Below are 14,396 nucleotides of genomic sequence, written 5' to 3' on the forward strand. Positions count from 1 at the left end.
GTGTTTTGCACCGAGGACCGGAGAACGCTGTTTCATCGGGTTGTACTTATGCAATCAGATGACAATAAACTTGTCTTGACTTATTCCCTTTGAGAGGAGAAACTAAGGACTGAAACTGTCTTCAACTTAAATTAAGGCAACTATGAGGGCATTGGCTATGTGGACTGGAAAGCAGGATTTTAAAAAAGTAAAAAAATATATAGAATGTAAGACAACAAAGAAAAGATGTTACAAATATAAGTAGGAAATTAACTCTTCTCATTATACCAGGTATGATCATAGTAAACACACTCAGAAATGCTGGAAGAACTCAACTAATCTCGCTGTACCGATGTTTTGGGCCTGAGTCCTTCTTCAAGGATTAAGCCAAGGACAGGAAGATATCAGAATAAAGCAAAAACTTTAACTTTTGTCTCCCGTAAGGCAGCTACTTTGTCCAGCACCCCTCACGGAAACCTACAGCATCTGGTGTTCCTCGACGGTCTCCCCTCCAAGAACCGACCAGTCCTGGGCTAAAGACTGAAGAATGGTGGGGGAGGAGTCCAGACCAGGTTGGTGTTCATTGCTGTTAAAGTTATTGCATTGAACCATCTGGCACAGCTTATCAAGAGAGATTCTGATAAAAAAGTCTCTTCTCTTGGGGGGTATCTTCAACTGCATGGCATTGTTTAAAGAAAGAGGGACCAACAAATTAAGTTTAAGATGCGATTTTGGTCGCCTAACTGCAGGAAGGATATCAGTAAGATTGAAAGAGTGCAGAGAAGATTGACTAGGATGTTGCCTGGACATCAGGAACTGAGTTACAGGGAAAGGTTAAACAGGTTATCACCTGGGGTGTAGAAGAATGAGGGGAGATTTGATGGATGTATGCAAAATTATGAGTGGTGTGTTTAGAGTAAATGCAAGTAGGCTTTTTCTACTGAGGGTAGGTGAGATACAAACCACATGTTAAGGGTGAAAAGGGAAAAGTTTAAGGGGAACTTCTTCACACAGAGAGTGGTGGGAGCGTGGAACAAGATGCTAGCTGAAGTGGTAAATGCAGGCTCAATTTTCACATTTAAGAAAAATTTGGTCAGATCCATGGATGGAAGGGACTAGGCAGAATAATAGCTCAGCTAGAAGGGCCTGTTTTCTGTACTTTAATGTTCCGCGTTTCTATGAATTTGTCCTCTTGAAGGCTGTGAATCTTTGGCTTTCTCTACTTCAGAGAGTTTTGGAGATTGAATGGTTGGGTGTGAATTGGCCTCCCTGTGAATTTCTGATAGCTTGCAGCCATGGAAAGTTTAGATGATGTCTATTGACTGTCTCTTCGTACCCACAACAAAACTGCACAAGTTGATCATTTTGACCAGGTTCCCTTTGATGACAGTGCACACAGCTGCCGTGCCCCAGAGCACACTGGGATTCCCTTCTTCAATCTTTCTGCTTCTCATCCTTCTTTCAAAATGTCCCCGACCTTTGGTCTCCCACCCGGAACCCAACGATGACAATATCTGTTTGATAACGTCTGGTAAAAATTGATTCTTGCTGCAGGAAAGGTGATACATAAATGTAAATTGTTGTACCATTTCAAGATCGCAGTTTAATGTTCTGGACCATCTGGGTGGCATGATTGGCACAAAGCACCAGCAACCGGGGTTCGAATCCAGCGCTGTCTGTAAGGAGTTTGTACGTTCTCCCCGGTGTCTGCGTGGGTTTCCTCCGATTTTCTCCCACCGTTGTAGGTTAATTGGAAATGATTGGGCAGCACAGGCTCGGAAGACAGAAGGGCCTGTTACCATTCCATATGTCGGATCTCAAAGAGGTCAGGAAAGGTGGAATTCTAGTAAGTAATTTGTACTGAAACCGCCATACACTCAGTATGGAGCAGGGAGAGATTTAGAGCAAATGCATTTACTAAATTATTAACACCATTATTATATACATACATTATTTTGACATTACAGTCAGCGGCAGATATCCATGCATTACCAAGCTACTCAAACAAGTAGAAACATGCAGTGCAATAAAACCACTTGTATCTTCGAGGATGCATGGGGAGCAGAATCCCATTGCAGTCTGTCCTCGTCTCTGTTATTGCAAGGAAGAGACTTCTGTGGCAACACCCAAATGCACCCTGCACCGACGTGCTTGCTTGGGGACAGGACTGGGAGGCTGTCCCACCCATATCCTGCAAGAATGCCTCCAAGAGAACCAAGGCCATTTCGAAAGTGGACAAAGTCGACCTTCAAGGATGAAGGAGTGAATTCTTCCTGAGTTCTGCTTGAATAGTTTCCTTAAGCAGCCAGTTTGTTTGGAGGATGCAGGCGAGAGCGAGGACGAGAGTTATTCCAGGGAACCAGTTACTTTGAGGTGACTCCCAGTAGCAATTTCATGTGCTCGTATACTACATAGCTGATGCTGACAGCAGGCACAACCTTCAAGAAGTTGGGTGCCATCCCTCGGTAGAGGCCAAACAAGCCCTCCCCTCGCACGATTCTGCCGCACTGCTGCAACATGCTCAGCTCTGGCTCCCCTTTGACCACGGCTGGAGAAAGAAGAGATGGACTGTGTTATTTGCCACACACTAGACATAGTCAGGTTCTATCCCAGGACACTGTCTTCCTTCCCTGGACCGTCTCCCTTCCTCTGGACCCTGTCTGTCTGTCTGAATCCCTTCCTCTGGACCCTATCTCCCTTCCCTAGACCCTGTCCGTCTCCCTTCCCTGGATACTGTCCATCTCCATTCCCTGGACACTGTCTCCCTTCCCTGGACACTCATCCTATCCAATTAACACTTTTTGGCTGTCGATCTGGTCTCTTCCTCAAGCTATATGTTCCACACAATAGCACACAGATGAGTAGAGTGCACCCATTGCTCACCTGCTACACCCTTAGTTGGCTTGATGTCAGATCTGGGAAACTATTGAATCTGCGTAAAACACTCTCTGGAACCATATTCATTCAATATTCACCAATATGCAGACCAGGCTTGTGTGTGTTCATGCTGGGAGAATGAGCTCCAGGAGTTTGTGCCTCTGAAGTATGTGTGGGGGCTGAATGCTCGGATGGCACGGTTAGCATAGCAGTTAACACAATGCTATTACAGCACCAGTGACCCAGGTTTGAATTCAGTGCTGTCTGTAAGGAGTTTGTACATTCTGCCCGTGTCTACATGGGCTTCCTCCCACCGTTCAAAATGCACCAGGCAGTGTAGGTCAATGGGTGTAATTGGGTGGCACAGGCTAGTGGGCCAAAAGGGCCTGTTACCGTGCTGTATGTCTGTCTGTCCATTAACTGGAGGTTACAATATCCAATTGGTAAATTTAGGTTTATTTGGATCAAAATGTTAAAGGGCATTCAGGATTTGAACTCATTAAATTCTTTGCTAGAAACCATGTTGCAAATTATCTCTGTACTATGTGGGTTTGAATCCAGCGCTAGCTGTGAGGAGTTTGTACGTTCTCCCCATGTCCAGGTACTCTAGTTTCAACCTGCCATGTACAGGGATTGGTAGATGCTGGATAAGTGAATTTTCTGGTTGCCTGAGATTCTCTGTTGCATGAACAGAGAACTAATGGCGAGGCGCACCAATTTTAAACCAGTATTTTTTAAAAACATTTATTTTCTGCAATTTTTTTTGCCGGTTGCTTGAATTCTGGATAACGGATATTACTGAAACTGCCTCACTTCCCAGTATCAGTGATTTGTCTCTGAGATCCACAGCAAACTGTGATAGCGATGAATTCACGCCTGGTGGTCTGAACTCACACCTTGAGCTTGCATCCTGGTGCGGATGAGAGCCAGTGGATAGCTTGCCAATTGACCACAGCTACTGGAGATGGTGCCACAACCAAGAAGGGCAAAGACTCCGGGGTCAGTTTTCTCCTGACCGTACTTCTGTAAGTACAGATTCTTCACGCTCTGGCATTGAAAGAAAGAAAACATGTGAGTGAGAGAGAGTGGGGGGGGGGGGGAAGAGTGGGAGAGGGAGGGAGAGTGTGTGTGTGTGTGTGTGTGTGTGTGTGTGTGTGTGTGTGCTTGTGGCATCACTGAGGAATAAATCCTCTCACACAGGTACAGTAATAGAAACCAGGGCTTCTGCCCATTCTCCCTCCTGCATGCCATTGCCACACATCGTCAGCATCTTGACTTATACTGCTGTCAGCTGAAGGAAAGCTTCACAGGATGTTCTCCGAAATGAGTCACTGGCGCAACTGGGTAGGCAGCCTTTCAAAACCTGGGCTGTGTGTCATATTCTAGGACCCAGGTGCCATTCACAAGTATCAGTTGGCAAAAATTGAGTTTATTAATACCCAATTAATAATAATTCAGTAGCAGAGGCAAGGAGTGGAACGTGGCATGAAACACCCGCACACACATGAATGCACGCACAAGACACACAGACAAGTGCGCGCACACGTGAAAGACGAGCCAGCAAGTTCTATGAGGGAATACTACTGCCAACCGCTGCAGAAACAATGTGGCTCCAAACTGATGCAGGGTGAGGGAGGGTGGTAACAAAAGAGTTTCCACAGCAGCAATTGGTACTGAATTGATTGGTAAAAGAGCCAGACAACTTGGGCACAGAAATGCATGCATAGCCAATGGAATGCTCCCTTTGCGATTGAGTCTGTGTGTGCAAGTACAGAAGAGGGTGAGTGGGGTACTGGTGGGGGGATGGGGGGGGAAGAGCTGTCAGAGACTCAGATGTGCTGGTCCATGTTTGTTTCAGGAGTCGGTTGAGGGGGTGGTCAGTGATTCTAGGGTGAATGGTCCTGGTTGAGTTGCTGATATGGTGGGGGTGGGCAAGGAGGGGGATAGGATGGTGGAGAAGGAAAACCTGGGGGATTTGTTGGTTTGTGGTGGGGTGGGGGGGGGGTGGTCAACTGACTGAGATCAAGCTGGAGACTAGTACTCTGATGGGATGCAGCAAACAAGGATGGATGAGAAATAACCCTTGGACTTTGGGCTGGCACGGTTAGTGTAGCAGTTAGTGCAGCGCCAGTAACCAAATCTGGCGGTGTCTGTAAGGAGTTTAACGTTCTCCCCATGTCTGCTTGGATTTCTTCTAGGTGCTCTGGTTTCCCCCACCCTTCATATAGGGGGGTTGTAGATTAATTGGGAGGCACAGGTTTGTAGGCCATAAAGCCTGTTACTGCACTGTATGTATTGCCTTGACTGGTGATGTTCCACTTTGTGCCATAAAGTTATAGTTGTCCCAGGACTGAACAACAATCGATGCTCCCTGAACAAAGTGCACATGGAAGTAAGTTCCGGTTCAGGGTGAGGCAAAACGACCTGAAAATTATTGTTGCATTTCACTCCAGCTCATTTATTTTCAACCACGTCATGTCCGTACGGACGCACCAGGTAATCTGATTTCAAGGCAACAACCACTCATTAATTCCAGTCTCCATCAACTTGAGTTTTGAATGGTTGATCTCTGCTCATGGTGAAAGGAGACAGGATGGTGATTGTCCTCTGACATGGTTTAAAACACTTCGCGGTTCCACTGAGAGAACCGAGCCAACTGCGTGGGCATGAGCTCACGGGACGTACTTGGGACACACAAGGGAAATCTTTCCTCTCTTTTGAGACTTACTTCGTAGACAGCAAGGTCGATGCCAGCATAAGGAATGATGCCAATGGCATTTGGGATGTAACCTTTGAAAAAAGCACGAAGGCCTTCGTTCCTCAGCATATTCTGGGCACAGTGGAAGATTCCCTTGTACTGACCGCTCTTCCCGAGCCCCATCCTGATCTTCAGAACCTAGACGAGCCAAAGATTATGGGAAGAACGTTGGTAAAATGAGAGAAAAGGGGTCAAGAGGACCGAAGAAAAACATGCAATTATGTCACCCTTTCTGTGAACATGAGATGTTCTAATGTGATTCTTAACCAAGTGATGGAAACCGTTATGAACTAATAACCCTTTTAAATTTTGTTAGGGACTAGAAGGACTTTGTTAGCACTAACACAGAAACAGCAGTGGAAAATCCAGACAATGGTAAATTCAAAATAATAGTTTTTTAAATTAAACTATTAATACATAACATTTCTTACTTAACTCTAAATTTAAGTTATGTGCAAATGTAGGGTTAGGGTGTAATAAAATTTCACTTCAGCATCATGCGAGAAGGACTGAAATTTTCAGTTCAGAAATAATTATAAAATAATTATAAAGCACTTTTAAACATTATATCTTCAGGCCTCTTTCAACTCACAATTCTTTCGATGAGTCATCCTTGAGAGATATTCTTTAAGCAGAAGGGACCATCTTCTGACCCACCAGTGTACCTCCTGCAAAGAGGAGAATACGAGTCCTGTCTTCCCAGGATCAAATCTTCTTTTGAATGCAGACTTTGAAATCTGTTTTCCCAAATGACAAGACTGCCCTCTTTATCAGAAGGAGGTTTCTCTTTTGAAATCTACTTCTTTTGTGTTCTCCTTTTGTTAGGAGTAACAACTTCTCCCCTTCTGTTTGGAAACAGTGCTGCTGTTCAGTTCTGCAATCTTAACGGAACGGTGAGTTTCTTTGTCTCACATTTCAAAAATATATTGTTGCCAAATCTCTGGTGTCAAATGGTATGTGACATCATTTCTGTCTTTGAAGTTCATGAGTTCTTTTGACACGATGTGCTAAAAGTATTCAAGACCACTTATGCCTCCGTGAGGTCTGCTCTCCTCAGAGCCAAAACGGCCGTGCATTTACACAGGTGTTTATGAACTAACACTATCTCAAAAACCATCACAAATCATCTTCTGACTCCAACATCAATCAGCTGTCATTTTTGCCTCAAACTGGCTTCTGTCTTCTATCTCAAAGAACCAGGCGTGTTTAAAATGTTAATGTATTGTCTTTGTGCCCCTGTATCCACCCAAAACTAACTTATTAAACCTTATCTAAATAAAATATGGTTTTAACATTAAACTAAGGATTAATATTAACACAGGTCTGTTAAAAAACAGAGCAGCCAACTCAAACACTGCGCTGGTATCTGGCCGCCTGTCTTCACTGCTGCCCCACGACGCCTAGCGCCAATACCGACCCACGACGCCTAGCGCCAATACCGACCCACGACGCCTAGCGCCAATACCGACCCACGACGCCTAGCGCCAATACCGACCCACGACGCCTAGCGCCAAGACCAAGAAGCCATCAGTACCTGTGGCAATGGTGCAAGGCCCTCAACCACCTATCCCAACAGTGATCCTAACAAGCCACCTTCATGAACTCCATCTCCCCTCCTGAACGAAATGTACAGACACCAAATCATGAGCAATGAGAAAAGATTATGGTTCCCGATTTCATTTCTGGACGCCTTTCCCCGAACCTTAAAGCTCCGATCCTGTGCCTTGAATTCCAAACGTCTCTTGAACCCATTTTATCAATGTAGAAAGCAAAAAATTACGCAATTAGGGAACGGACAGAAAGGTTGAAACCCTTTTTTGTCTTGAAGCAGGGTTTCGACTGTAAATGTTAATGACCTGACCTCCCTTAAGGGATCTGCCGAGTTCCTCCACAAGCACGTTTTCTGCTCTAGAATTCAACATCGGCAGCCTCTTGTATCTTTCTGTCAATATCCACCTCCATTGATTAACCAATTCTGTTCAAAAATCCTTGATCGAACCCCTTCTTAATCAGGCCACACAAGTGTAACTTAGGATGGCTCAACTGTCTCAAGTTCCAGCACTCTGGGTTCAATCCTGGGCACTCTCCAACCCGACGGCATTAACATCAACTTCTTTGGTTTCTGTTAGGCTCCTCCCCTGTCTCCTTCTCTTCCCCGTCCCTTTGTCTCCTTTCCTCCAGCTCTCCACCCCCTTCCCACACCATTCAGAGAGCTACTTCACTTCTCAGCTCTTCTCTCTTCTGCCTCCCTCTCCCTCTTGCCTGTGCTCCTCCCCCTGCCTCCTTTTTATTCGGGCCCCTGCCTGCTCTTTGCTCATACCCTGAAGAAGAGCTCAGGCCCAAAACATTGGTTATGTATCTTTTTCTTTGCTACATAAAGAGCACTGCAGGACTTGCCGAGTTTTTCCAACATTTGTCTTGTTTAACTCAATCCTGACCCGTGTTGCTCTCTGCGTGGAGTTTTCACGTCTTCCCTGTGATCACGGGGGTTTTCCTCCCACGTCCCAAAGACATGCAGACTGAGTAGTTATTTGGCCTCATGTCCAGGTGTCGGAAATGTGGAATCGGTATCAGGCCATGGTTGAGGGGTCAGCATAGATTTGATGGGCTGACAGGCCTGTTTCTTCATTCTACCACTGTAATGTGATCGCTCCTGACAACTACAAAACTCTGATTATTCAGCACCCTTGGGACTTTAACAGTGCCGCATCTGCAACTTTTTCGAACTATTGCATTCAATATTCATAACCCAACTCATTTTAATTTTGTTTTAGTTGAGACATGACACATTATTATAATAAATTTCCCAGCAAAGTTTAAGTAGAGCACACAAACCAGGACCCTGGTCACAGCAAGAACCAGGCGCCAAGCCATCAGGATTTCCTCATGGTTGGCGTTTTCCTGAAGGTTGTGCCGGAAGCACTAGAACGTCCAACTCGTTTACCTCCATCGGAAAGATGAGTGTCTGGCTGGTGACTCCCGCAAGAGATCCTGCCACAAAGCGCTCGTGCACCTCCAGCGTGGACTTCTGGGTAAGGAAGATCTTCTTGTACTGTTTGAGGTGGGGGGGGGGGGGGAGAAAAAAAAGAAAACCTGAGAGGCAGGCTATCCACTTGATAGAAATTCACCCATTGGGATTAGAAGGGGAAGAGAGGTGGCTCTATTTGGAGAGTTCCTCCAGAGGGCCAGCACAGCTGGAATGGGCCAAGTATACTCCCTTCTTTTGGGCTTCTACAAAATGACCAGCATATCTGGTGGGGGAGCATAGTTCTGAAGCTCCTGGGAACACTCTGTATGTCCCAGATTTCTTGATTGTATTTTCAAAGCTTTGTTCTCTGTTATCTGGAAAAATAGCAGCCAACATATAGGAGCAGGAGTCGGCCGTCCGGCCCATCAAGCCCGCTCCATCAGTCAATGAGATCATGGCTGATGGGATGATAGGCTCATCTCTGCTTACCTGCCATTTTCCCCATATCCTTCAATTACCTTAAGGTGTAAAAATCTATCCAACCTTGTCTTAAATATATTTACTGAGGTCACCTCCACTGCTTCAATGGGCAGCGAATTCCACAGGTTCACCACCCTCTGGGAAAACCAGTTCCCCCTCATCTCCATCCTAAATCTACTACCCTGAAGCTTGAAGATGTATCTTCCAGTTCTCGTCTCCCCCACCAATGAAAACAACTTACCTGCTTCTATCTTATCTACACATTTTTCATAATTTTAAATGTTTCTATAAAATCCCTCTTATTCTTCTAAATTCCGGCAAGTACAGTCCAAGGCGACTCAATCGTTCCTCATAGGCTGACCCCCTCATCTCTGGAATCAACCTGGTGAACCTCCTCTGCACCGCTTCCAAAACCTTCCTCAAGTAAGGAGACCAGAACTGCATGCAGTGCTCCAGATACAGCCTCACCAGTACCTCGTACAGTTGCAGCTCTTAAATTTAATCCTTTTAGCAATGATTTGCCTTCTTGATAACCTGCTTCCCCTACAAACCAACCTTTTGCAATTCATGCACAAGCTCTGCTCGGCCACATGCTGCGATCACTTGCCATTTAAGCAATAATCTAATCGTCCACTCTTCCTTCCAAAGTGGATAACCTCACATTTACTGCCATTGTCTTCCATCTGCCAGGCCCTCGCCCACTCACTCAACCTATCTGCAGACTCTCCATATCCTCTGCACAATTTACTTTTCCACTCAATATGCACAGAAGGATCCCATAAAGAGCAACAGGATAGTGACACCATCATCTTCCTCATCAAGCCATAGACGTTGGCCCCAGGGAACACTCCTTCTAAACTTGACTATGGGGTCTCTCAAGTCCAGTCAAGAGAGCAAGCGACACCATCTCTTCATATCTCCCGTCCCAGATGGCAACTGCAGTGCCAGCCTGCGTTTGTGCTCCCATCTCTGGAGTGAGACTTGAGACACGACCCACCGACTCAGAGTCGACAGTGGGACATACTGAATTAACAGCTGGCACTCGGACGGAAAATCTGACCAAATACCTCATCACTTCTTTTCATAATATTTTGAACTACATTTGTTTGACAGAAAGATCACCTGAAACTTGCCTCTTCCACTTTCCCCGTGGTTCCCATTCCTCTCACCCCACTGCTCTCTTTCCCCTCTCCCTCTTTGTATTCCCCACGCACCTTTTCATACCTCAACTTCATTATCACCTGACTGTACATGTACAACCAGATGGAACAGCATTGTTCTGTACCATGGTGCGCACGCGTACACACACACATATACTCACACACACTCACACATATACACATACACACACTAATGTGCCCATACAGTGTACACACACAAATACACATTCACACACACTATACACACAATCACACATACACACACACTAATGTGCCCATACAGTGTACACACACAAATACACATTCACACACAAATACACATTCACACACACACTGATGTACACACATACAGTATACACACTCATAAATACACTCATATATACACACACTCACACATATATACACACACATACTCACATCCAGTTTACACACACTCACAATCACACAGGTACACACAAATGCACAGTACATTTCTGAAACGGCACATGAAAATCACATACGTACATAAAAATATAATGTAAAATAAATATGTATTAATATTCTGGGATAATTTATTCAGTTTCATTTTTAAGAGCCCAATTATAGTAGAAATAATTCATCAATCTCACTTTCCTACCAATCCCTTTATCCTCCTCCTCCCTGACCCTCTCCTTCTTCCTTTTGCCACATTTCGCAGTACACCATCTCCCTTGCCCTTCCCTCCCCTATCCCTTCTCCAATGCCTCCCTCCCCCTTTCAAACCCCTTCCACACCTGTTCATAAGCCATGAACTTGATGCCAGTCTCCGGAGTAATTTTCAGCACGTTCACCCCATTTCCTCGCCAGAGGGACAAATATCCTCCTTCCGACACCATCATCTTCCAAACGCCGGCGAGGTTCAACTTCCGCTTGGCTGCAAAGACCTGGGGGAGAGAGAGGAGCCAATCTTCACTCAATCTCGTGAACCTCTCTGTGCTCTGACTGCGTCCACGGCATTGTTCAGTCTGAGCTGAGTCCCCAACCAAGTGTGTTACTGCAGAGGCAGGGGAGAGAATGATAACTTGCGGTTCATCCTGGCCAGTCTACACAGCTGGGTTCAGACCATGCCATCCAGAGTGCCAAATCCTCAGCAAATTACTCCATCCACCTTGGGTCACTGCTTCCTGATTCCCTGATCACTGGATGACTAGACCAAGAATGACATGGCCATTCAACAGCCCACTAGATTCGGATGGTCACTGCCGCTGCTCTGCATCACCTCTGGCTGCAAACCATCACCAAATCAGATCTGTTCTGGATCACTGCACCAGCTCATGAGTTCACTGGTTGATCGAGGTGTTCAAAATTATGATGGGTGCAGACAGAGTAAATGAAAGCAGGCTTTTTCCATTGGAAAAAAAAGCTAGAGGGCATACATGAAAGTTTAAATGGAACATTAGTGGGGTGGGGGGGGGGAAACTTCTTCACCCAGAGAGTGGTGGGAGTGCGAACGACCTGCCGTCTGGAGTGGTAAATGATGGCTCAATTTTGACATTTAAAAATATATTAGATTAGATTGAACTTTATTGCAATTAGCGTCCAACCAGAAGTTTAAAAATAGTGCTGTAGACAAAATAACTACATGTGAATAACAACAAGCCCATTCAGCAAGTAAACAATTCCAAAAGTACTGACAGTACAATGTGAGGCAGGACCACTCAGCGCTGGGATTTAAGGGGGGGGGAAGGGGAAGCTCTTCTTGAGCCTATCGGTTCAAGAGTGAAGGCTCCTTTAGCGCCTACCAGATAGAAGGAGGGTAGAAAGTCTATATATAGAGTGAGATGCTCCTCGCCCTGCCCAGACTACACTCCTGTTAGATGTTCTCAATAGTGGGCAGTTGGATGCCAATAATTCACTGGGCAGTTTTCACCACTTGCTGAAGTGCTCTATGGTCCGAGGCGGGACAGTTGCCACACTGCACTGAGAATGCTCTCAATGGTACAGCGATAAAAATCTATCACATCCAGGGACAGAGGTGCACTTTCTTCATGCTCCACAGGAAATAAAGGCACTGTTTGGAGGATGGAGGAAATCAGGGACCAGGTGAGATCATCGGAAGTGTTAACACCAAGGAACGTGAAGCCTGATGCGCATTCCACCACAGCTTCATTGATGTAGATAGGGACGTGAGCGTGGCCTCCAGCACGCCTGAGGTCCACAATCATCTCCTTGGTCTTCTGAGTGTTAAGTGCCAAGTTGTCGTCGGCAAACCATGCAGACAGTTGCTGGACCTCGTCTCTACAGACTGTCTCATCAGGCCCTCTGATCAGGCCAACCACCAAGGTGTCATCTGCAAACTTGATTATGGAATTAGAACCATAAACAGGAGTGCAGTCATAGATGAAAAGGGAATACATGAGAGAGCTCAGCACACAGCCCTGGTCTGGGTGCAGGTCAGTAGGAGTAAGCAGAAAAAAAGGTTCAGCACAGAGACTAGAAGGGCCAAAGGGCCTGATTCTGTTCTGTTGTGTTTGATGGTTCTATGGCACGGTTAGTGTAGCAGTTAACGCTAGTACAGCACCAGTAACCCAGATTCAAATCTGGCACTGTCTGTTAGACACGGGGACAACATACAAACTCCTATCTGGGGTTTCCTCCCACCCTTCAAAATGTATGAGAATTATAGGTTAATTGGTGTATTTGGGGCAGCACAGGCTTGTAGGGCAGAAGGGCCTGTTACCACACTGAATGTTTAAATTTTTATTTAAAATTTAATGGACCTGCAAATCACTACCTGGAGATGATATTTCACGGTCACCATCTCCAGGGTCAGGGCATTGCCCCTCACCAGGGAACCACCCTTCCTATCAATTACCCCACCTCACCTGCATGTAGATCTTCAGCCGATCCAATGGGGCAGTACAGGTGCGCGACACTGCGCCAGCGATGGCTCCAGACAGGAGTTGTCTCCACCAGACACCCGTCTGTCTTTCAGTTTCTGAGAATTCATCCACGATGGTCAAGGATTCCCCGATATCCAAGAACTGCAAGGCGGGATATGGGGGTAGAAAGTAAAAAACACAACACTGGAGAAACTCAGCAGGTCAAACAGCGTCCTTTATACAGCAAATATAATGATACAGAACCAACATTTCAGGCTTCAGCCCTTCATCAAGGAGTGAACAAAATTAGGTAGGCGCCCAAACAAAATGTTGGGGGAAGGGGCAGGGGGAGGACCATCCCACAGGCAGGAGGTAATAGGTGGATAAGGGAGGGAGGGCACACAAGCAGTCAGGGGGAGGGTGGAATAGGTCTCCAAATGAAGAGGGAAGGGGGTGGAGAGCTGGAGACAGAGAAAGGGGAAGGAGGGGAGTCAACCAGCAGAAACCGGTGAAGTCAACGTCAATGCCATCCGGCTGATGGGTGCCAAGACAGAAAATTAGGTATCGCTCCTCAACTTTATGGGTGGTCTTGGTGGGACAGTACATGAGGACATAGACATCAGTGCTGAATTGAAATGGTTGACCTCTGGGAGATCCCTGACATGGATGAATACAGAGCTAAGGTGCTCTCTCTGATGTAGAGGTGGCCATAAGACTTGGGGAGTTTGGGTCAAGGCATTTTGCTATTCAAAGGGTCTCAACATGGTTGTGTGTTAGGGTGTAATTGGAACTCTGAAGTAGAAATGTGGAACATCAGCTCTGGGCTCTGAGGGAGGCAGTTGGTGCTTTATGTGCAGGGAAAAGTGGGCTGACCAGCTGCATCATGGCCTGGTATGGGGGCAACAATACCGCTTGCCGCAAAGCCTCTCCACCCAGCACATCACAGGCATTTCCCTCCCCACCATCTATGGGGGACACTGCCGTCAGAGAGCAGCAGCAATCATCAAGACCCACACCACCCAGCAAATGCTACGTTCTCACTGCTGCCATCAGGAAAGAGGTGTAGGTCCCAATCTTACCACCAGATTCAGGAACAACTGCTCCCCCTCCACCATCAGACTCCTCAACAAACTCAGTCAGAGACTCATTTAAGGGTCTTACTTTTCACATTATTTATTATTGAATACTTAATTTTCTGTATTTGCACAGTCAGTTTGTTTACATTTCTTTCTTTGAGTACAGTTTACCGGTATACAAATTCTGAATGGCCCACAGGAAAATGAATCTCAGGATTGCATGTGATGTCATGTATGTACTCTGACAATACATTTTAA

The 14,396-nt window shown here is 46.0% G+C and overlaps 1 protein-coding gene across 1 annotated transcript in view; it reads right to left on the reverse strand.

Moving 5' to 3' along the window:
- Nucleotides 1-1,877: 1,877 nt before the first annotated feature.
- Nucleotides 1,878-14,396, reverse strand: part of LOC138758478 (mitochondrial adenyl nucleotide antiporter SLC25A24-like) — a 58,921-nt gene continuing 46,402 nt past the window's right edge. Inside the window, exons 5-10 of the mRNA XM_069927437.1 lie at nt 13,066-13,224; nt 10,975-11,124; nt 8,559-8,666; nt 5,585-5,752; nt 3,753-3,903; nt 1,878-2,527 (exon numbers count right to left, since the gene is read on the reverse strand). Coding sequence (XP_069783538.1) covers nt 2,343-2,527; nt 3,753-3,903; nt 5,585-5,752; nt 8,559-8,666; nt 10,975-11,124; nt 13,066-13,224 — 921 coding nt within the window. The 3' untranslated portion in view covers nt 1,878-2,342. The remainder of the gene's footprint in view (nt 2,528-3,752; nt 3,904-5,584; nt 5,753-8,558; nt 8,667-10,974; nt 11,125-13,065; nt 13,225-14,396) is intronic.

The sequence above is a fragment of the Narcine bancroftii genome, chromosome 3, assembly GCF_036971445.1.
Source record: "Narcine bancroftii isolate sNarBan1 chromosome 3, sNarBan1.hap1, whole genome shotgun sequence".
Taxonomy (NCBI): Eukaryota; Metazoa; Chordata; class Chondrichthyes; order Torpediniformes; family Narcinidae; genus Narcine; species Narcine bancroftii.